The sequence below is a fragment of the Tyto alba genome, unplaced genomic scaffold (assembly GCF_018691265.1).
Source record: "Tyto alba isolate M040663 unplaced genomic scaffold, T.alba_DEE_v4.0 Super-Scaffold_18, whole genome shotgun sequence".
Taxonomy (NCBI): Eukaryota; Metazoa; Chordata; class Aves; order Strigiformes; family Tytonidae; genus Tyto; species Tyto alba.
Window position 1 is genome coordinate 30,503,477 of NW_024881280.1, and position 23,793 is coordinate 30,527,269.

Genomic DNA, 23,793 nt, shown 5'->3' on the forward strand with positions numbered 1-23,793 from the left:
GACTGTTGGTGAAGTATCGGAACAGAACGCTAGAAGTTAATGGAAGCTGTTCCTGAGATATTTCACTGTAAAGAGTTTCATTAGATTTTCGTAAGAAAATAAATTAAAAAAAAATACCCTTACAAAAGTACAAAATCCAAATGTATTTTAAGATATATTTAACATGAAGAATAAACACAAAGAATTATTTCTTTCTTAAACAAGAGAACATCAACCAAATGTGCTTCTTCCCTGTTCTCTTGTTTAGTTATCCATCAGCACAACTTCAGGTGACTGGTTATTATACAGGCAAAAGAGGAGATTCTCTGTTATGATGTATTTTACAGAACAGATTCCATCCAATATGCAGAAAGTTATCTGTTGCATGGGATAAATCTATCCTAGCTAATAGTAAAGTCCTGTTTATCCTTCTTAGAATATTGCATGAAAACAGAAGATAGAAAAATACTCGAAAGCATGCAACAGGGAGAAATTATCTAAACAAAAAGTATGTAGAAAAAAAACAGAATAAGATCAACTATCCAGTTCTAGCCTCCCTTCCAAAACCAATCCTTAATCACTATTTAACAAGCCTTTAATAAAAAAAAGCAGACTTGCATTAAATAGGCAGGAGGGGAAGACTGTTGGAAAAAACCCCAGACCAATCTTCAAATCCATCCCCTCTTGAAATGAATGAGATGAGAATCTGAGAAAAATAAATATGAGAGAAAGCGTAGAAAGCAAACATGACATTCACTCACATAAAATTTTCTGGATATTCACTCAAGGCCATATCAATGATATTCAAAGCATCATGATAGTGTTTCTGGGCTGATAGCAAGAGTGCAAGGAGATGAAGAGAGTTGGCATCATCTCCTTGTAGTTGCAGAGCCTGACGAACATAACCCAAAGCTTCTGGTATCTGATTAAAAAAAAATAAAAAAAAAGCAGAAAAAGAAAGCACCACTATTAGAAGTGTTGCCTATTACTCAATTGCACATCCATAAAATTTTCAAAATATTCACCTGGATACCATGTAGAATTCTAGACTCCTGTAAGACACTACTCAGAAGTTTAAAATGGACTTGATGCTCTACAGTGAACAGTAAAACCTAAGTAATACATTAACCCTGGAAAATAAGATACATATTTTAATAAAACAGTTCCCTTCAACCTTTTAAAATATTCACTTACTATTTCAAGTATGGGTTGTATTTCTATATGATTTTAAAAATATTTTAACTGGAATACAATAACTAAAACATACAGCTAGGGCGCAACAGTATCTTTTCTTCATGTGGAATTTCCTGATCTCAGCTGCATGTGCTTTTGCTCAAAGTAAGTTCACCAAGTGTTAAAACCAGGAAATTTAATTAAGAAACATGAGAAGTTTGGAATTCAGAAGTACAGAGCCTGCTGCTGAAAATATTCTGTGCTATTAAAGTGACAATCCATTCCACTCTAATGTGACATAGTCCAATGTCTCTGCTACTTCTTAGCAATGAAAAGTAGACATCTAGAGTATGTAAACTACTGTGCTCAAAACTACTTCCTAAAATAAACATGACACAGGAAAAAGCTTACCATGACATACACAAAGCAGCTCCAAATTATCCAAATTCATGTGATATATGGTGGAATCCTAAATCCCTTGAACATAACAGTCATACAAGTTGGACTGAGCTCTGATCTCTTTTATAGCTTTAAAATATTTTCCAGTTTTCTGGAAATTTTGTTCACTTTTGTAATTTTATTCAGAATGACCAAACCTCCTACAGTATACAGAACAGGCATGGATCTCAGCAGATACCCAAGATTTAAGCACTGTCAAGATCATTAAAGACGAGATTCGAGACCCACTCTCCAGATAACCAGCATGAGCAAAGATTACACATAATAGTTAAAAATTGACTTCTTTTTTTCCTCTCCATCCAGCAACATAAATGTTGAAAAAAATAAATGGAATGACCTATTTCTTATCTCTGATCTTAGAGCTGGAGATACTGTGGCAAAACTCTGGAGAAGTGTACAACACTGAAATTGTTCAAAGATAATATTTTGGAGTATTTTTCCATATATATGCATATATGAATTAGGAAAACCAGGTTTTCATTGAATAAATCTTCATCTGTATTCATCAACAGATACCAATGCTAATCTTTGTATGACAGTGTGAGGCTGCACTTTTAAAACACAACTAACCTGTCTGGATATGGCAAGCTGCAGAGCCAAGTAAAATGCTGCCAGATGATCCGTTGGAGACAAACTGTGAGCCCTTAAAAGCAAAGAAACAAACAAACAAAAAAAAACAGTGACTTTTTCACCTGTTGATACAGGTTAGACATACACACAAACTCATGTATCTATGTTCAGATCTCTTCACTACACATATGTTCATATTTTGATATAAGTGATGTTCATTCCAGTGGCTTCTCATATTTCTCAACTGTCCTTGATTTAAAGGAAGCACTTCGGTCCATTAAAGTGTAAGTTTTAATATAAATCAATTAGGTAATCTCGGTATAAATCTTAAAAATGAGCAATACAAAATGATTCCTCAAATAAAATATACTCCTAAACAAACATTAGATGTAATTATCTAACAGTTATAAGAAAAATTCATTAAACGGAGTTTTCTTACAGCAAAAGGAAAAAAATCAACCAAACAAGCTGTCCTGGTTTGGGCTGGAACAGAGTTAATGTTTCTTTTTGGTAAGTAAAATAGTGCTGTGTTTTGGATTCAGCATTGAGTTTGGTATGAGAAGAATGCTGATAGCACACTGACGTCTTTGGCAGCTGCTGAGATTTCAAGGACTCTCCGACTCCCCATGTCCTGCCCGTGCACAAGTGCACGAGAAGCAGGGAGGGAGCACGGCCAGAGCACCAGACCCAAACTGGCCAATGAAATATTCCATATCATGGAACATCATGCTCACGACATAGAGGAGGGGTGGTCGGGAAGGGGGGCTCTCTCTCACTTCCAGGATTGCGATTGTGGGATCTTTGTATTTTGGGGTCACTGGCTGGGAACAGGCTGGGGATTGGTCAGCGGGTGGTGAACAACTGCATTGTGCATTGCCCGTTTATATTTTCTATTACTGTAATTGTTTTTATTTTATTACCATTATTAAACTGCGACTATCTCAACCTGCAAGTCTCCCTTTACCCCTCCAATTCCTCCCCCATTCCTAGGTTGGGGGGGAGGGTGGGTGAGCAGCTGCGTGGTCTTTGGCTGCCGACCAGGCTCAAACCATTACACAAGCAAACAAAAATCCCTCAAAACAACATGCCTTCAAAGAGAAGAATTATGTCATCTGCATGAGAAGTACCCAAACAATTGCACTGACTCTGACCAGGATGGATCTGAAGCACAGAACTCAAAGAGGAAGAGTAGCAGCAAAGTAGATCGGAGTTTTGTTTATTCTTCAGACTCCCAAAGTTTAAGCACGTTTTCAGTCCAGCATACTAAGCCTCCGAGCAAGCCAGTTGCTTCTTGGCTTTGAGTTGCTTTGACATTAAGTTAGCAGAGCACCTGGCTACGTAGCAATACAGAAGAAATCGAGGCTGGACAGCTACTTGACCATAGCATTATAATAAAAGGCAGCATAAGATCTGACTCATCATGAACCTATGTTTGAAGTTCAGATGAAGTTTATGCCAATGATCTTTTTATAAATATTTGCCCACAAAAATGCTGAGCTGCCCAATATCAGCAGTGTTTTGTGATTGTTCACTCAAAATATTTCTAACTACTGCTGTTGCAAGTAACCTCAATTACTAGAACAAATAAATAACTTCTTCCCCCCTTTTTTTGAAATTTTGTTTGTTTTTAATGTTCTGGTCAAATGCACGTCTTATTCATTTTGACACTTACCCTACCAATGATGTTCTTGTAATACACACTACCATTGTCCTCTGTAATACAATTTCTCCGCTGCAAGATAAGGGGTTTTGGGGGGGGGCGGATGCTTGAGCATAAAGACAAAATAATTTATGGCTGTACCTCAAAATTTTGTGTAGTAAATAATGGGCAGCAAGCCTGGAAATATTTTATGATTGTTGTATTCTTTTAATGGAGGCTCATTTAGAAATAGGATGTGTAATAATTAACTTCAGAGCATCTAATAAGTCATCTCCACGAGGAGAGGGAAACAGAAATGACCCTTAAGCCGTTACAGCCACAAAGGGAACCTTCTGCTTCCAACTTGTGCATTTCTGTCTTCCCAAGTCCAAAGAGACAGCTCCATTACTTTAGCAAATACACTCCCTACTTCCCAAAGTAGTTTAAGTTATTAGGGGACAGTTTCATATTATAACTTTACCTCTAAATTGAAGATTAGAGTAAAATATAAAGCCTAACGGGGTCCAGGACCAGTCCTTTTTTAAATTTAGGTTTACAAATTAAGCAAGACTAAGCGAGAACAAGAGATTTTAACTTAGACAGTACTTGTTCAGTCATCCAAGCTTCAGCTAGTGAAAGAATAAAGCTGTTACTATCTATCTACCATTTGGTGAGTTCTGTGAAAGTTCAATTCACACCAATGACAGGAAAAGCACTGAAAGTCTTCCACAATTAAAAAGAAGTTAGTGAACCAAACACCCCCTCAGCACTGTGCAAAGACAGCAACAAGCACCTCCTCAAATGGCCACTATCACAAACTTGCAGCCTTGAAATCTGGCACAGGCAAGGGTCAAAAACATAACTGTATTTCTTCAGGACCTCCATTTCTTCAGGTAGAAATGGCAAGAAACAGTTAACACAGTGTTTTTGAAACAGTGGTGATTAAGTCAGTGGTAAGAGGGATGGGTGAGGAATGGAGATACAAACCAGGAGGTAAAAAGTTCAATTTCAACATGGAGAAAGAATGTTGAAGTAACAGAAAGCTATTAAAACCACTAAAGAACAAAGACATGTTAAAATGTATTTACATACAGAGGAATAGTTAAGACAAGACAGAAAAAGGAAGGACCAATATATAACAGCCTCACTGTAAAGTTACCTGCAAAACACTTTTTCAACCCTATCTCCTCAGATACAAAATTACCAACAAAAATCCAGGACTTCTTATTCACATTAATGCACAAACCAGTTTCTCTGAAGCATTTAGGCCTACCTCACTGAAGTAGGGTTTTCAAGGGTACAGAAAAAGAGACATATTGAGATGCTGCAGCACTTCTGCCCCCCTTTGCCATCAAGATTTCTTTCTACTATCATTAGGGTAGGGATGTTCTCATTCACTTGTTTATTGCAATTTTGTTTCCGGAGTCAAACCCTTGAGAATGAACTACTGTCATCCCCAAGGCACTTCTTTTGTGTAAGGCACTTGGAAGACGGGGCATTTGTGTTGTCACTGCCTACACTATTAAATCCCTACATAGAATTTTTTGTTTTCCCCTATCTTACTACCTGCATTTTGCCCTTCATCCACAGCAGCAGGGCCTCAATTACTGCCCTGCCTCTACAAAGGTAATTGCAAAAGCCTGCTATACAATCCGATCAGCGACCAACTCTTCTAGAAACACTATCAAATTGTACCATGACTTGATATCTTGCATCATATGATTTTCCCTTCTAGATCAGAACAGAATACTCAGAGCAAATATTTTATACTAGAGAGCAACAAAAATGTCTTTAAAATGAAATAGAAGAAAATCCTTAGAAATCAATTTAGATATATCTGACAGAAAATTATGAAGTAAATGTTCAAGAAATACATTCTGTACTCATGAAGGGAGACCCCCAGAGGTGAAATCCTCATTACACAATATTTTACAAGTCCTTTTATTATGTATTAAAATGAGTTTTTTCAGTACATATAGCAGAACGAAATTAAAAGATTAACACCCACTCACCTCTGAAATGCAAGAAGAGCCTTTCTCTGCAAGACCTCTTGCATCCCTCGCAAAGATGCTAAAAAGAATATATTTAATCAGTGATATGCAAGATCAAGAGATTTCATTCCACATGCTCACTGAAGAAGTTTTAATACATTGACTGAAAAAATGGTTGCACACAGAAGCTTTAATTTTAAATCTAGCATTCTGCTAGGTATCCTTGTTCAGTCAACATGGGAATTTCCAAATGTCGATGTTTATTCTTATCTTACCATCAGTAGCCTGCAGACTGTAAGTCAATCCCAGTGCCAAGTAGCCTTTTGCTTTGAACTCTGATGTTTTGTCCCCAAGATCAACAACTGTTTTGGCAAATCTTTCAGCTTCTTCCAACTGAAAATATAAAACGACCATGTAAGTCTAAAACTAGCTAAATCTTACATTGTAATGAGAAAAATGCACACCGAGTCTGTTGAAATCTCAGCCATGATTGCTTTTAAGGACTATGCAATTTTTCATTAGACTTAGTTTTCTTGCTAAATACTGAGTAAAGAACCCAGATTTCAAGCTGAAGCAACCTTTCCTATGGTTGAAAGAAACTCTGGCATGTAACATACATATCATTCTAAACTTACTGTGTTCTTGCCTTTTTTCTTTCTTTTTTTTTTTAAATAAAAAAGGCATTTCTGGTCCATATATATTGTCTAGCATTTTTTGCATTTCATAAATAGAGTTTTTGCCCCATGAACCATTTCTTTAGGAAAATCAATTACAAGAGCTATGGCTCCAACCCTGCAAAAAAAGTACAGCCATGCAGAACTCCACATACAGTATTGCTGAATGTATGTGAACTCATCAACATGTAAAAGATCAAGATTTAACTGCACACCCATGCTAGCACACTATTTAACAATCCAGAAAGAAAAAAATAACCTTTGAATCCATTCCAGTAAATGTAAATGCTAAGTACAGTAAGTTACTCCATATGGAGTCAATCCATAGGGAACAATTTACAGAACTAGGAGCTACGTTAAGACTGTATTTTTGTCAGCCTCAACGAGTCATGTTTCTGCTACTGCACTATTTCCTCAATTTCTGATTGTGACCCTTCCCCCTTTTTAAAATACACTATTTTTTTTTTAAATTACATGTGTGTCTTTTAAACCATATGATGATCTTTGATCATCTTAATGTTTTTCTGTAGATATACCAATTCAAGGTTTTCTAAAATACAATTCAAGTAACACTTTTTAAAAAGACACTGCCCCTACTAGGAATTCATAAACCCCAGCTATGTACTAACATGGTATCACCAGAAGAGTCTCCTGAATGTAAGAGATTTGTAAAAAGTTATTTTCCTCTTGCACAGAGGAAACAGAAGTATAAGTTACATTTTTAATCTCTGTATGCCAACAATGTTTCAATTTCTAATACATTTTTAGCTATGTCTTAGATCAGTATCAAGATATGCCACAATGATAAACATAAGAATTGCTGTCAAATATTTTAAATTAGCCAAACAGGAACGTACATGTGCATATACGTATCTGTGATGTATTTTTAGAGATAACCAAGTGCATGTAGGCTCTGTGCAAAAGTATTTGCTACATCCCTAAACCAAATTTTGTTGCATTTTAGCACAGCTCTTGCTGAAAAGGCAAGGAGTGGCAAAGCTTACCCAGTGGAGAGATCCCATACAGAGCTTTGCAGCAAGGAGAGGAATAGTTGCATCATCTGGTTTCAAGCGTATACATTCCTTCAAGACTTTAACAGCTCGAGCAGACTGTTAAAAACATTTTCCATTGAAATTATAAAAAGCAAAAATACGTTTCACAGATAGAAGATTCCTATTCCCATCACTTACTTTATTTTTCCCATGTGAAGGAGACCAAACACTTTGTTGGCAATTTGTCACAACTCGTCGTGCAAATGAAACACAATACCTTAGGCACTGCTGTTGTTATTTAACCTCTATAAACTATCACTAAGTGTCCCCTGTGAAACATTTGCCCAGAATGTAATTCCAATGGTACAGGAATCTGAGAACATTTCTGAGATGCATTTAGAACCTTGCTAGGCCTGGAAGCTCATAATATTTGAGCCAGGCAAATGAAAGAGCAGGAACAGGACAGAGTCTTCAGACCAAGCAGTGTTTTAGTGTTCTTTGGCAGTTACAATGGCGCTTAGGAATAGCTTTGATATAAGACTGTGTAACAGACTGTCGCTGCTCCTCTTCTTTTTTTAATTCATTTACTTCCATCCGATCAATGTTTAAAAGATAAAGTAAACAGAGAATGGGAAGAAGAATCAAGGCTCTTCTGAATCAATGTGCTTCTAAATATATTTTCTAACCATTCCTTCCTCCCATACTGAAGATAAGCAAAATTACTCCCATTGAGAATGATCTTTTAGAAAATTAATATTATTTACATTGCATAATGAATGCGGTTTATTTTCTGTAACATGACAGGGAAAAGCAAAAAGAACTGAAAATAGAAGACTGCATCTGATAACATGAGTTCCTAGGTTATATAAAATTAAAAAAGAAAAAAAAAAATCCATCTCACTTTAACTGCACACAATACAAAATCTCAAAGACACATTCAGAAATTTCCAAAGTAAAATAAAAAAGCAAGCGTATCATGAATCAGCGTTAATTTGTACCTAAGTGTAAAATTCATCCACCAAAACAGCACTTAAGCAAGTTTTTTACTAGACAGTATGATCTGACCTATATTCAGTTAGCTTATCTTAAGCTTGCTGGCAAGATACTTCTTACCATCACCTTTCAGTCGTCCAAAGTTTAAAAACTACTGAAATAACTGGGTTCTTTTTACACTACTAGGCACAAATTCAGGAGTACACTGTACTTAGATGATTTAAGAATTAGAATTATTTTCAAAAACACCACAGGCAAAAACTATGGAAGTGCCAAATGCTTTTATCAAAAGTCATCAATAGAAGAATTACATCAAAAAATTAAGACTTACTTTTCCTGCTGCCATCAAGGACAATGCAAATTGATACCAGAGATGGAACTCTTCAAATGCAAACTTCATGGCTCTTTCTAAACACTAATTTTGAGGGAAAAAATGTTATTTAAGGGCACATTCTTTGATTATTAAGAAGATACACTAGCATAAAAATTTTTTTATAGACTTATGCCTAAAATACATGTAATTAAGTAATTATATCATTCAAATAAGTTAAGTGAAAACAGATGCCAGATTCTATAAGCAAAAAAAGAATTGAAGAGACAACTGATCTCCCATTTATTATGTTTATTTAAATACTCCTGCTGGTACTGTCCTATTTAGTCTGAAAGAAGCAATGACAAATATCAGCTTACTGAAGGCATCACCTGCAAAGGGCAGGAGATATATCTTAAGTGAAAAGGAAAATTGTACACACACTGTTCCTAAATTGCGAACGCTGAACAAGCAATGGCATCACAAGTACTTATCAGCACCACTTAAAAGGTGTGGGGTTGGGGGGGTGGAGGTGTGGGTAAAGGTTTACCTGACAGTATTATTTCTTTTTTTAAGTTTAATTTCACAGTCAATATTCTGCTGAGATTTTCAACTTAATAACTGAATGCCAAAAGGAAATTAATTATTACTATACTAAGATTAAGTGTATTAAATCTTACTTTCTTCTCCCATTTTTACATATTCATACACATATGCATGTGCATTAATTATATAGCAGTTCTTGTTCACAATTAGAAAAATAAAAATCTTATTTTCTAGGCCTTCCTGAATTGAAAATTACTTGCCAATTTTAACTGGAAGAAAGTAAAGCAGTTGGAGAAGTTGATATTTTAGGTATCTATAATTTTGTAATTATAGGGACACAGGAGGACACAACTGCAGATTGTAGATAAAAGGCTTGAGTTTCAAGGTACTAATGATCTATTTACCATCCTTCTTCCTTATCTTCAAGTTCTATTTACTTGGCTTTATTCAGTATGAAATGCGACAAGTTACATGATTTTTTTCACAAGATCACAAAATTGGTGGTTAGCATGTGTGGGGGAAAGGGATATATGTGCATATACGTATATGTGATCTACGCCACAACAGGAACACCTGTGTTCTTCTGAACCAAGTAACAACAAGTAAATTCAAAGAGCAACAGGTTCCATCAAGAAATTGATGAGAAATACATAACAAGCAATAGTACACTGGAAAACTGCACATTAAGTTGATATTCAGGACAACGGCAACTGACTTAACTAATTGAAAACACATTCAGCACAATCCCTCTACTGAAAGGCAGAAATTCAACTGCTGATACTGCCTTGTAAATAATCACAGGCCTCTATATGAACAGCTAATGTTGAACACATTACTGAATTTTATTGCTTAGCACTATGGTCTCCTCCTGAAAAGAATATGCTTGAAGAAGAGTGTTGAAAGATGAGTATCTAGGAAAACTTCTGATCTAGAAAACTTCTCTCCTAGTAGGACACTGATAAGCTCAATACAGCGTATCTGATACAAAGCTTAAAACACAACTTGATGACAGTCAGAGTACTTTTGTTTAGGAAAGAGTTGTGACAGTAGAAAGTTATTTAATCTAGTTTAAGAAGCTGTAAGAAATTCAAAGCCTGTTGTATACAAACTCCATAAAGAAATGAGACCTTTTCAATTAAGAACATGACTCAGCATTAGAACAGTTTAACAAGGATGAGACTGATTTTTGATCATTAATGTTCTTTTATCACAACTAACTACTTCTGTAAACAATCAGCTATAGCTAAACCAGAAGATGATAACAAGATATTGGAATTGGTGGATGAATACTATTTCAACAGTTAGAATAATGGTGCTTTCTGACTTGAAGCTATGACATCTCCACTAGAGCAATCATAGTTATTTCGTAGAGAATGAAGCCAGCAAAAAAATATGTCTATTACATAACTGAACAGAATGACTTTCCATTTCTGAATCTGTGTTTACTGTAATACTTCAAATTATAAAAGTTTCAGACTACAGGCCACAGGATTTGAGGACAGATCCTCTAACCACTCACTAAACTGTAAAAGCTTCTTAAAGTCCATGTTTTCCACTGTGCCTTCAGATGACAAGAACTGGAACAAATGGGATGTTCTAATCATTTCCTGATAAGCTCCTTCTGCAGCTGTGTGTCTAAAGTATCTGTATGCTAAAGTAAGTATTACTTATTATACCAGGTCTTCATAAGACGATTTTTTTCATGTTCACAATAGATACTTCATGGACATATAATAAATATATTTTAATTCTCCTGTATAGAACACTATTTTTCCAATGTGTAAGAATGTTTTTCTATTTTTTTCAAAGAAAACATTTCAAAAGAATATACATACAATTTTGATGGAATACAACAGCAAAGATGCTAGGCCTAGATTAAAAAAAAGAACAAGAAAAGACCTTAAATTAAGCCTTACCCCTACTTCAGGTGTCAAAGCCCAAGGTAGTGGCTAAAAACCCATAACTAAGAAGTTGGTCAAACATAGAAGCTCTTTAACTTTCCAGATATTGGTGGTTCTGCTTTTGTCTGTAACCAAGATCACCACCAGCGCAAGCAACTTCTAAAAGGCACTGAAATCAAAGATCTAAGGTGAGTTAAAACCTCTTCCATTAGTTAGAACATTCAACTGTGCTCAAGACACAGAAGGAAAAGGAACAGGCAGTGGTACTCATCTGTCAGCTACAGGGGCTAAACCAATCACACAAGCAGTGAAGGAAGCACGCTCTATGCTCTCCTCCATGTGAGGGGACTATAAGACTTTTCTCCTACCCTTCAGAGTAATGTCCTAGACTTCAAGATACATAGCTAAAAACAGAGATACCTCTAGCTTTCCTGTGAAACCAAAAAACTTCTCTATTAAGACAGACAAGAAGAATTGCAAACAAGAAGTTGTATCTATTGTGACATAAATACTACCCAAAGTGTCCCAGAGGAGACAGTGGAGGAATCCCAGGAAATTGTGATGTTCCCATTAATATAACGGTGTTTTTAACACTTAAAAAAAGACAAAAGACCCACAACAAAAAAAAAAAACCACCATGACTCCACAAAGAATCAAAATTGGAATCCAGGGCTACACCACCCCTGTTTCATTGCTAGGCTAGTATATAAAAAGGAAAGGTTGCCAGTTGCTTAAAGAAAAAAAGAAATCAGAGTTACCTTTTCAAGTTGTTTGGGGTTTGTGTTTTTTTGTTTGTTTGTTTGTTTGGGGTTTTTTTGTTTGTTGGTTTGGGTTTGTTTTTTTTTTTTTATATTTTTTTTACAATGCCTGTTCAAGTCTATTGTTTACAAAGTTATAGACTAAAACATATGGAGAGTCATCTATTGCAGCTTTGGTGTAACCACCTAAAACTCCATGAAGATGATTGTTCTGCAGTGGCAAGTAAATGGAAATATTCCTAATTAGATTATGTTGTAGAATTACAGTCCTGCATGAGCTTTCACACTCCTCGGTTTTGTGAAAGACTTTCTATTGTACTGATTAGAACTGACTTGTATGCACATCTTGCAGCTATAAAGTACCTTAAAGAACACCCAAATTCAGATCTTAACATTGCACGAGATGCAGATTAAAGGGTGACTATCAACATATAACAGAAGAGAACTGGGGCCTTTCTTTAAAAAAAAAAATCTTAATAAAAGTCCTCTATTATGGTAGAGAGGAGCCATTTCTCAGCAAATCAATCCCTGGATATGCCTTCCTACCACACATGCTGAAGTATTCCTTCTGGATACCAATAATTAATCATGGTCAGCAACAGTATCCTTCTGCTGAGTGAGTACTGTTTTGGGCAACTGAAAGATCTGTTCTGCCCCAACAGCTTTAGTAGTTTCTCAGGTACAAAACTGTCAACAATACTTGAAAATTTCCCAAAGAAGTTTCTACAGTCTAACAAAACACATGCAAACTGCATAATCAAACACGAGACATTTGAGATAGAGAACATATTTTCCTACAGACCTGAAAAAGTAATGTATTTCCATTTTTATTAACTTCAAAGTCACTTTACAAACTATGAGGACTTTGGAACATTCCAAATATTATGAGGTGTAAAAAGGAAGTTTTCTTTTGAAGTAAAACATCACAAATCCTTTTTCTAGGTATTTATATCTACCGCTTATATCCACAGCAGCTTTTATCTTTTGCTCTTCCTTCCTGCTGTCTCCATTTAATGTGCATCCTTTTAGGCAGATCCATACCTCCCTACCTAAAAACCATGTGAATTTCTGTACCATTAAACATTTACCACACCTTTCACACAATTCCTGTGCTTGACCACCTCAAGTCACTTGTATAAATTTAGACAGTAAAATTTTTGGGGTGGAAACTACCTACTGTATTTATACAGTAGTCAGAGTGACAGTGTCCAACGTTTAGCCCTTAAGTACTACCACAATTAATATGATTAACAGAAGCAAGCAATGAAGACACAGTTGAATATTCACTATTGTTGACAAACCTCTGAGAGCATTTCATATTGGCCTCTTCTTCCCAAGGCTATAGTAAGTAAATCATAGACTACAGATGCACTTTGCAAACTGATGATTCGATCATTTTTGTGTTCTGGTATTCTGCTCAGTACAGCATCACGGTTAGCCTGAAACAGACCACAAAAAAAAACCCAGTCAGACATTCTAATCCAACCTGCACTTTTGCTCAAGTAATTAACATTCTATTCAGACTGACAGCATTTGATACAGGTAATGCAGACAGATAGTATCTGCTACTAATTTATAGATAGCAAGAATCACCAATTTTATCACTGACAAGATTTATGTTTCTATATGGATCTATTTTTAATTACTTGATTCTAATTACATAAATTAGGTAATGTATTTGAAATAATTCAAGAGTTATCAGAAACCAAGTAAGGTTTGTTTTTTTCTAATATATATTCAGCTTTTAAAATTTTATTTTATTTTTTGTATGCTAATAAAACGTATTAGAAGGATCTTCAAATCCTCTATTACAGCTTTTGTAAAATAAGGCAATCAATTTATTTTCTCTTCATAACATTATGACACCATCCTCAGGAGTTACTAATGAGATGTGAAAACTGTCCCAGGTTCTGAGCAGAGGTTTGGAATCAGGCCATGTCTGCATTAGGCCTTTGTACTTTCAATCCTGTTTTGTGAAAGGCATGTTGCAAACCTAATTCCTTCACTAAACTTTTCATTTTGAAAAGGAAGAAGTCTGAGCTTGAACTAGATTACATGATTGACCATGTTCACAGAGAAATCTTGTTAAAGAGCAAATGATAAAATTTGGGTCTCCCAGTAGCTAAGGCTGCCTATATTGAACTACCAAATACTTCTCCCACTGTCAAGCCTCTGAAAATACCTTATCTGGCTATCTTATCTATTCCTAGATTTCTTGATGTTTAATATTCCCATTGGTATAAATGCTAGTATAGCTGGTAGTTTGAAATCATAAGTTAAAGATCCTTCTCTCTCCTCCTCCCACTTTTTTTTTTTTAATTACACAGAACACGGCCTGATTTAATACATTTACTTAAATACACTAAATTTTAATGGGCAGTTTATTTCCATCTTTTTCAGAGATGATGAATGACACACGTTAAGAGATATTAAATTGCTTCTCTGCTTTAACAGGATAACATTTTAAGCTCTGAACATACTCAATATGTCTTTAAAATCAGAATAATTAAATACTGAAAAAAATTTTCAAAGAGATACACGGAGCGTAAAATGCACAGACATTTCAGGAATTATCAACTGAATAATTCACAGCTTGGTTTGAAAACACACACCCCCTCATACACACCCCAAAACAGACATTTTGCTTTCTTTTGATCAAGACGTCTTTGTCTTTTCCTTTCTACACTGCATAAATATTTAGTCAGCTTCAAGAATTTCTTCCTTTTTAACTCCACATTTAATCACTATTTGACTCAATTCCTTGCAAGTACAGAACAAGCTATGAACTAGCACTTCTTGTGAAAAAGTGGCTGACAATGCCAAAGCTGTATTATAGGAGAAGATGCCTTGTAAGTATTGAAGATATCTTATATATTCGAACAATCATTTTCTGCATAATTATAAAACAGAATGTATGTGCAAACTTCTGTGCTCAGCGTTTCAGAACTGCCACAGTCTCAGACACAATAAAGTGACAATCAGTTAAACTGCAATGTGTCAGCTGGGCACACTTCAAGCCTGAGGCAAATGCGAGCGGTGTAACTTACTTCACCCACAGTGGAAGAAAGGATACGGTCAGCCATTTTACCATCAGCTAAGGGTAACCCAGGAGGCTGAGCCCAGGAGGTGGTGGTCAGTGAAACAAAGTCCAGCTGGAGGCCAGTAACTAGCGGTGAACCCCAGCGACCGATAGTAGGCCTGATCCTGTTCAAACTCCTCATCGATGATCTGGATGACGGGGCCGAGTCTACCCTCAGCAAGTGCTGATGGTACGGAACTAGGAGGAACTGATATGCCAAAGGGTTGTGCTGCCATCCAGAGGGTCCCCAACAGGCTGGAGGAATGAGCTGAGAGGAACCTCAAAGGCTTCAACAAAGACTTGGAAGTGCAAAGTCCTGCACCTGGGAAGGAACAACCCCAGGCACCAGTACATGCTGGGGGCCACCAGCTGGGAAAGCAGCTTGGCAGAAAATGACCTGGGTGTCCTGGTGGACACCAAGCTGAACAGGAGCCAGCAGTGTGCCCTTGCTGGAAAGAAGGCCAGCGGCGTCCCGTGCTGCATGAGCAGGAGTGTTGCCAGCTGGTCAAGGGAGGCAATCCTTCCCCTCTCTTCAGCACTGGTGGGGCCACACGTGCAGTACTGGGGCCAACTCTGGGCTCCCCAGAACAAGAGAGATACGGAGCTACTAGAGACAGTCCAACAAATGACCACTAGGATGAATAAGGGACTGAAGTATCTTTTCTATGAGGGAAAACAAAGAGAGCTGGGACTCTTCAGCTTGGAGAAGAAAAAGCTCAGGGGGAAAGCCTTACCAATGTATATAACTACCTGAAGGGAGGGTACAAAGAAGGGGGAGCCAGGTTCTTTTCTGTGGTGCCCAATGCCAGGACCAGAGGCAGCGGGCACACACTGAGACACAGGAGGTTCCCTCTGAACATCAGGAAACACTTTTTCACTGTAAGGGTGACTGAGCACCAGCACAGGTTACCCAGGAAGGTTGTGGATTCTCCCTCCTTGAAAATATTCAAAAGGCATCTGGACACAGACACAGCCTGCTCCAGACAGCCCTGTTTGAGCAGGGGAGTTGGACAAAAAGACCTTCAGGGGTGCCTTCCAACCGCATACATTCTGTGATTCTGTTATGTACACGTACTGTAGCATGTTCCGATGTTCTGATCCTACTTAACTGTATCAAAACAGAAATTATGCCAGAGCATGAAAGCATTTGAATCACCTATTGAACTTAAAAGACTAAGTTTCATTGATGTGCAGTGACACAGACTACTATATGATGCCTCAGATCCTAGAGGTTCCACCCCTCCATTTAGAAAAACAGTAAAAATTTCAGCTTCAGCTTTTCATTTCTGCCATCTGAGAACATGTAACGGACCTGGTATGAGAACGTCAGTCCGTGGCAGTTGATAGATGACTAGTAAAATCATACTAGAGAAAAATATGAAAGGCTGATAAAAGGCACAAGTAGGCCAGTAAAAGGAATCACCTTTTGAGGAAATGAAGACATTAAAAAAAATAAAATCCAGTAGCAAAGGCTGAATGCCAGTATCATTAAAAATAATTTACAAATTTGAGTGACATCTGTGGTTTAATACACCATGGAAAACATTTTTTGGCTATGTTTATTATGCCCATCTAGTAGTCTTTGATTTGATTTTTACAACAAAAATAACTTACATTTTGAGTCTGTCTGAATGGCAAACAGCTGGTCTAACAGTGGTTCATATTGATACGTAATGCCAAATGAAAGACCTAGCTTTGTGTTCAGCTGACTATGGTTAGGAAGCTAGGTTCAGCCACTCTAAAGGAGAAAAACTCCTGTTCATAACACTTGCAGACCTCATCTCGCTGGCTCAGAGGAATAGACGCTTGAGTTACTTCTGAAACTGCCTGCTTTCCTAACAGAAAATGAAACAGAAGTCATAAAGTAAGGCATGACAAAAAAAGTTCCATTTTCATTAAAAAAAAAAACAAAACGAAACAAGGAAAACACACACACCTACAGCACACGCACATTTGCTCTATTTTACCTACCATAGATTCACTAATAAGCAGCAACAGTAAGGCTTCTTCTGTATTTTCTTGAGGACAAAAGATGCTGTTCAAAACAAGAATTTAATTATTTAAGCTGAATACATTACTTTTAAGAGTAGCTCACACAAATATAGCAAGAGTACTGTAAAAACTGGAAATTTTCCAGAAAAGAGAACAGAGTAACTTGCATAGAATAAACGACCGGCTAAAATGCATTTCTTTGCAATGCTCTAAATTTGCAATTCAGAAAGACTGGCCAAACACAATAAAAGAACAAAACCACCAAGCTGTCAGAGTTGAACACATTCAAATACCCCAAAATTGCACATAATTTGACAACTGTAAAAACTGTACCCATAGTTTCTAGCCTCTGGCACCTAATCTATCTGACTGTATCTACATCCCTGATCCAAATGTCAGCAACAAGATACTCTCACAAGAACAAGATAACTTTTGTATTTTAGCCAATATGTGGATAAATACTTCTTTAGTCTTTCATCAGATATGCTTGAGAATTGTTTTCCTGATGAATTCAATTTTTGAATTCAATTGAATCGATTGAATTGCAAATTCGATTTTGAATTCAATTGAATTCAATAGCTGGGAGTATTTCTAAATAGAGCCATGGCAATCTCTGCCTGCTCGCATAACCACTGTTACTTCCAAGGAGTCAAAATACTTGTTCTTAATGAAGTACACTCCCTTATGAATTAATGCTGAAGATTCTCATAAGGACTAGTTTGCAAACTTTACTGCTTTCTCTGAATGCTGGATGCCTTCTGAATACTTTTCTGTGTTGGTGGACAGAGAACAGTAATCTGCATTGTGTACATGACTGGTAGGAATTCATTCATTCATTCTCTCTCACACACACACAAAAAACAAACCCCAGTGACTGTGTTTTAACTTTTCAGATTTCTTTCTCTAAATTGTTTCTGAATTAGCACAAGTACTATTTCCTGTTAATTCAGACCAATAATTGCACAATTAACTGTTTAAATGTAGAAAATAATTTCTTGTACTTAATAAACAATTCCCAAGGGTACTTAAACTACAATTAATTACAGATGGGAATCAAAACTTGTCTGAGGTTAAAATATCTTCTAGATTTTTCTAAATGCACTACAAATTTAAGCAGTAATTAAACGCTCAAAAGGAAACGGAAACTAAAACACATCTGAACTCCAGGCAGTTTGAAAGCAACATTGCAAACATATTGTGGTAATATACAGCAGGTAAAGACCCCAGGGCAGTTGTTTTGTTGTTGATTTTTTTAATCAATGTAAGTTGCTTATCATATTTTGAATAGTCTTCCAAATCTCAGAAGACGTATTTATTTTTACATAACAAAGACATTTCAAAACACAGTTACTCATGAATAAAAACCATGCAGGACAGGGAATTAGGAATGAAGAGGAAGCATCAGAGAGGTCCACATTTACGTGTCCCATCTTCAGTGCAAAGTTTAACAACCTGGAAGTAGATTTAACCTGACCAACTGGCAGTGGTTTCCAGAAAGAAGAATAACGATTGGGAATAGTTGCTGGAGAAACTACTTTCTCAGAGAAAAAAGGGAAACTGCCCCAAAGAGAACTACGAAAAAGTCATTTATCAAAACGAAAGCAAATGTTACTTTCTCCTACAGCTTTGAATATATTTTGGTAAATAAGTTGATGTTTGTCTCAAACAGCAAAGATCCTCTCCATGCAGAAATTACTGGGAAATTTCTTTGACCTGTATATGCAGAAAGCTCAATTTAGTTGACTGAACTCGGACTTTTTGTGTGTCTCCTGACAGATGCAGGCATATGAGTAAAGTAATTCTGAGGTAAAAAGGCAGAGCGAAAGATGCAACTGGAAGCATGAAATGGCTACCAACCAAAGGCAAACCAAGAGGTTTAACAGTTCCTCAACTGAGGACAAAACTGAAGAGGCAGTAACAGAGAGATCTACAAAATCATAAACGGTATTAGTCAAATCACATTCACCATCCTCCAAAGAACACAATGCAGTTACCTAATATATCAGGCAACATATTTAGAAAAAACCCACTACAATTCAGACTCAGGGTTGGTTCTCAGATGAATACCCAGGAAGAAGTTTCCTATATACCTTCTTGCTCTTCATTGTCTTAGATACTTACTTTCAAACACTGCTGGAGAGGAGATACATGGCTAGACGTGTTTTATCTGATCTAGTATTAATCACTCTGATGTGACTTAATTACGTGCTCTGTTGAAATTGTGGAACTCCTTGCTTGCATATCCCAAGAACAAGAAATTACACTGAACAAAGCCCTACTTTTGTCAGGAGGCATGTTTCTACAAAAGGATGAATTGAGAATGAAGAACATAATTGAATGTTCAGCTTTATGCCTGCATCTTTCCTAAAGCTCAGAAGACTGTTTTTTAATGACTTCACATCCTACACGTAGTCAGACAAGACTGAAATTAAACTCACACCACCTGGGTTTTAATCCAGCTGGACAACAGTATAAAAAAATACTAATAAATTCTTTGGAGAAAAAGGGTCAAGAATTTCATAGGGAACAAACAACAGTCTCTTCAGAAGAGATTCCCAGATCATAGCAGTTTTACAGAATCACAGAATAGTTGATGTTAGAGGGAGTATCTGGGAATCAGCTAGTACAGCCCCTCCACTCAAAGCAGGGTAAACTGGCAGGTTTCCCATGACCACGTTCAGTTGGATTTTTAATATTTCCAGTGATATTATCCAGACTCCACAACCTCCTCTGTAAATTTTTTTCTTATGTTTAAATGGAATTTCAACCTTCTCCATCTGCATTACTTAGCACTGCCCTACTACGGCAAATCTCAATCTTGGCCAGATCATTATTTCCATTGCTACAATCTATTTCTCAGTTCTCTGGCTCACAGCACTTTCCAGCATGTATCTAAACAAGCAAGCAATAATTGTTGACTATAATAAATATATATATTCAAAATACAAGACCCCACAAGGACTTGCATGTAGAATACAAGTAGAGCAGTGCAAAGGTTGCGCATTATGTAATGCAAGCATGCAACAAAGTTTCACCAGATCAAACTCAGTATCAATGACATAAAAAATAAATTTAAAAAGACAGTGGCAAATGGTTAAGATTTCACCAGTATGCTTTGACACAAGCACATTACTTTAAGTGACACCCAAAGACTGCAATGAAGTGCAAAATTCTGTCAATATGTATTTTTGTTGCTGTCGGAGTGTGTCTAAGGAAAACAACTTTACCTTAGAAACCATTTTTCATTTGATCAGATAGAAACAAACAACAAGCTATTAACTTTTAAAAGTTCAAATTCAAGGAAACGGCTATCCACATTTAAAACTAATGGTGATCAGTTTTGAAAAAAAAAAAAAAAAACCACATGTTTTCAGGAAGAAAGGAACACAGACCAAAGGTACTCTAGAATTAACCACGGGATATGCTACACGAAAATGATCCACAGCATACCACTTATCTGAATCAGTGAAAGAATAAAACTCAACGGAAGGGTGGCATCATAGAGAAATGCCAAAAGTAACCGAAGAAGATTAAAAGGTAGCTGCCTTGGGAAATAAACTACCTTTGAAACTGCTAGATAAATTTCTAGACATGTTCTGGGTTTTTATAATGTTTCAGGGATGAATTTGAGTCTCCAGATTTCTAATTCTTTCCTTTCTATGATAAGGCAGAACAGAAGGCTAGAAACAACACACAACTTTTAAAATGTGCAATCTCAGACTTGCCATCCAGTTCATGTTTTCTTTTGTATCCCAGGTATAATGAGAGATATTGGCTCTACCAAATACCCCAGTATAGAACAAAAAAAAAAAAAAAAAAAAAAAGAACAAAAGGTCTTGTGCATATAGTGCAAACTTCATGGAATATATATACGCACGCAGCATGGGAAATGTTCCCATTCACATTGCCCAATTCCTTCTGCATTTTCAAAAATATAAAATAATTACCCAGTGCACTGGGTAATATCTGCAATTATAGAAACAAGAGAGGTATAAACTCAGCCATACTTTTCTCCAGTGTATACCCGCGGTCTTCTACTGAGCGCGTAATTCTTAGTATTTGAACCTTTTCGAAGTGGATCATCTAGGGGTGATTGGTGAGGAGGATCTTCCAGTGGATTCCAGTAACTCTGTTCACACATGCCTCGTAACAAAATTTCAGCCAGTTGTCTTGCTATCGTCTGTAAAAATCAAAGATAAATATTTTTCCCTATAAAGGCTGAATACAAACTCTTCAAAAATGCTTGGATTATTTCTAATGAGTAATTTTCTGTTATTCTAAAACATCCAAAAAACCAGGCATACTGCTGTTTGAAAGGTACAAGTACCCAGCTAAATTCTCTAAACACGAAGAAAAAAATAGCAATAACAAACAATTTTTCAATTTTATCAGTTAGATCCAGATACTTCTGAAGTATCAGCACCACCAACTGTTGCTCCCAAGAGCGGAGCACATCCAGGTATACTGTCAGTTATTTTGTGCTCAATAACCTCTACTGCCTCTCCAGGCCTGGAGAAGGTGTTTCTGAGGGAGAGACCACAGTGGAGAAGGTATTTCCTTATGGTTCATGGAAAGGACCACAGTGGAGCAGATGTCTACCCTGCAGCCTGCTGAGAGGATGATGACGGAGCAGGCTGATATTCCCTGAAGGAACAGCAGCTCATGGGAGGAAACCTATGCTAGAGCAGGAGAAAAATGTGAGGAGTAAGGAGAAGCAGAGAGGAACTGTTATGGACTCACCACAACCCTCCACCCACCATGTACCACTCAGGGAGTGGGAAGGTAGGGAGACAAGGTAGAAGAGTCAAGAATGAAGGATTGAAGTTGAACCTGGGAAAGAGGGTAGGGTGAAGGTGTTTTAGTTTTTGTCTTTGTTACCATCCCACTCTTTTAATTGATAATAAATTAAGTTAATTTCCCCCAATTCAAGTCTGTTTTGCCTATGAGATTAACTGGTAAGGAAACTCCCTGTCTTTACCTTGACCCACAAGCTTTTCTATCTTATTTTCAGCCCGCTGTGTTAAGGAAGCAGAGTGAAAGAGCAGCTGGGTGGGCATCTATCAGCCAGCCAAGGTCAATCCACCAGACAGCTGTAGTCCAAGCCCCAACGGACCAGGACTTCTGACAACTCGTACTTGAAGTTGCTGGTGTTTGCTACTGTTGGTAAGACTCAGCAAGAGTGAAACAAGGTCGTAGATCAGCATGAAAAAGTTTATTTTGACCAACTATTCTTGGCACAATATGTTTAAGTGTAGAAATACTTACACAAATATTATTTAAGTAAATAGAATTAATTTAAAGCTTTGAAGTCATCCTATAATCCATAACTATCAGGTTAATCTCCTCTTTAATGTTGAATACATATGCAAACAAGCTGCACAACTATATATCGTGATGAAGAAAACTCAGAGGTTAGTACCAGGACAGTAGAAAGAAAACAAGATCCACAAATGCATCAGAATTGGCAGTATTTCCCAGCAACATTTCCCATCAACAGATGTGTAATGTTTAAGCCACAGACAGCACCATATGATCTGCATCTTCTACCTCAACTCCTATAGCATAAGAAGCCCTTCATTTTTTATTCTATTAAAGTTTGCAATATTATCCCTCTCCATTGAAAGTCTATTATTTAATAATTTTAATATCCTTACTAGGAATCAGTTATTAAATGAAATAAGAAACCAATTACCTTCCTTATTACCACTTTGGAAGTTTTAAAGATCTAGATTAGGAAACTAGTCTAGGACATTTTGAAAACCATTACATTAGAGCAAAAGATAGAAGCCTTGGCCTTTTATTATATAAAAGATGCAAAAAAGATGCATGATACTTTTGGTAAAGGTTTGTTTTCTGACAATATAAATAACCAATCTTCATTATTTTACATTTATTGTTTTCCTTTAAAAGGCTTTATCACAAAAATAAAACAATAAATAAAACACACATACAGACGCTGCAGTCTCTCCTTACTACCATTACCTTACAAAAACATGAAACAACACCCTTGTGAAACTGTGATAAGTCATAAATAAAGCAATTATGATTAAGCTTGAAAGTACGGTCAGTCAGAGACCAATTCGGTTTTAACCATCACCACAAATAGGAAAGAGAAATAGGGGAGAGACTGGATGTCAAGCATTCACTTTATTTTAATCATTCACTTAAGCCAGGAAATGTAACCTTATGAAGTGCTGGATAACAGATTCTGATCAATATGTTGTGTATCTGATTATCTGTCTCTAACTCATCCACTAGCTTTATGCTTTACCTACCTACTAGAATTCAGATGCAGAAATAGGAATGTGGTTTACTTACCATTCGCAGATTTTGTGTAGTTCTTGTTTCAACAGCTCTTAGTAACTCTCTAAATCTACCAACTCCTCTCGTCAAGTTCCTGCATATAAACATAGAATTTGACAGTGTTCCAACTTGGATATAGTAACACCTTAATATATGACTTGATGATAACATGGATTTTAACAACTTTGTATTTTTTCCCCTGAATATCATCATCACCTTTCTGTGAGAAATAGAGATATATAGCATATATATTTTTTCATATGGGAAACCCACCACTGATTACTAAAACATTCCTTGATGATTTATTGAAAAAAAGACACATTTTCATGATCAGCAGGTAGTTCAAGGAAAAGTGTAAGAAGTGACCACCCCAAAAAGGGAAAAAACAACACTGAAGTTGGTTTTCCTACTACAATGGTTTTAATTTTCAATTA

General features: G+C 36.6%; 1 protein-coding gene across 1 annotated transcript in view; it reads right to left on the reverse strand.

Annotated features, from left to right (window-relative positions):
• Positions 1–23,793, reverse strand: part of TTC7B (tetratricopeptide repeat domain 7B) — a 142,683-nt gene that overhangs the window by 65,913 nt on the left and 52,977 nt on the right. Inside the window, exons 6-15 of the mRNA XM_033010547.2 lie at positions 23,375–23,453; positions 21,064–21,236; positions 17,036–17,099; positions 13,287–13,424; positions 8,802–8,885; positions 7,490–7,594; positions 6,087–6,204; positions 5,833–5,890; positions 2,182–2,254; positions 741–901 (exon numbers count right to left, since the gene is read on the reverse strand). Coding sequence (XP_032866438.2) covers positions 741–901; positions 2,182–2,254; positions 5,833–5,890; positions 6,087–6,204; positions 7,490–7,594; positions 8,802–8,885; positions 13,287–13,424; positions 17,036–17,099; positions 21,064–21,236; positions 23,375–23,453 — 1,053 coding nt within the window. The remainder of the gene's footprint in view (positions 1–740; positions 902–2,181; positions 2,255–5,832; positions 5,891–6,086; positions 6,205–7,489; positions 7,595–8,801; positions 8,886–13,286; positions 13,425–17,035; positions 17,100–21,063; positions 21,237–23,374; positions 23,454–23,793) is intronic.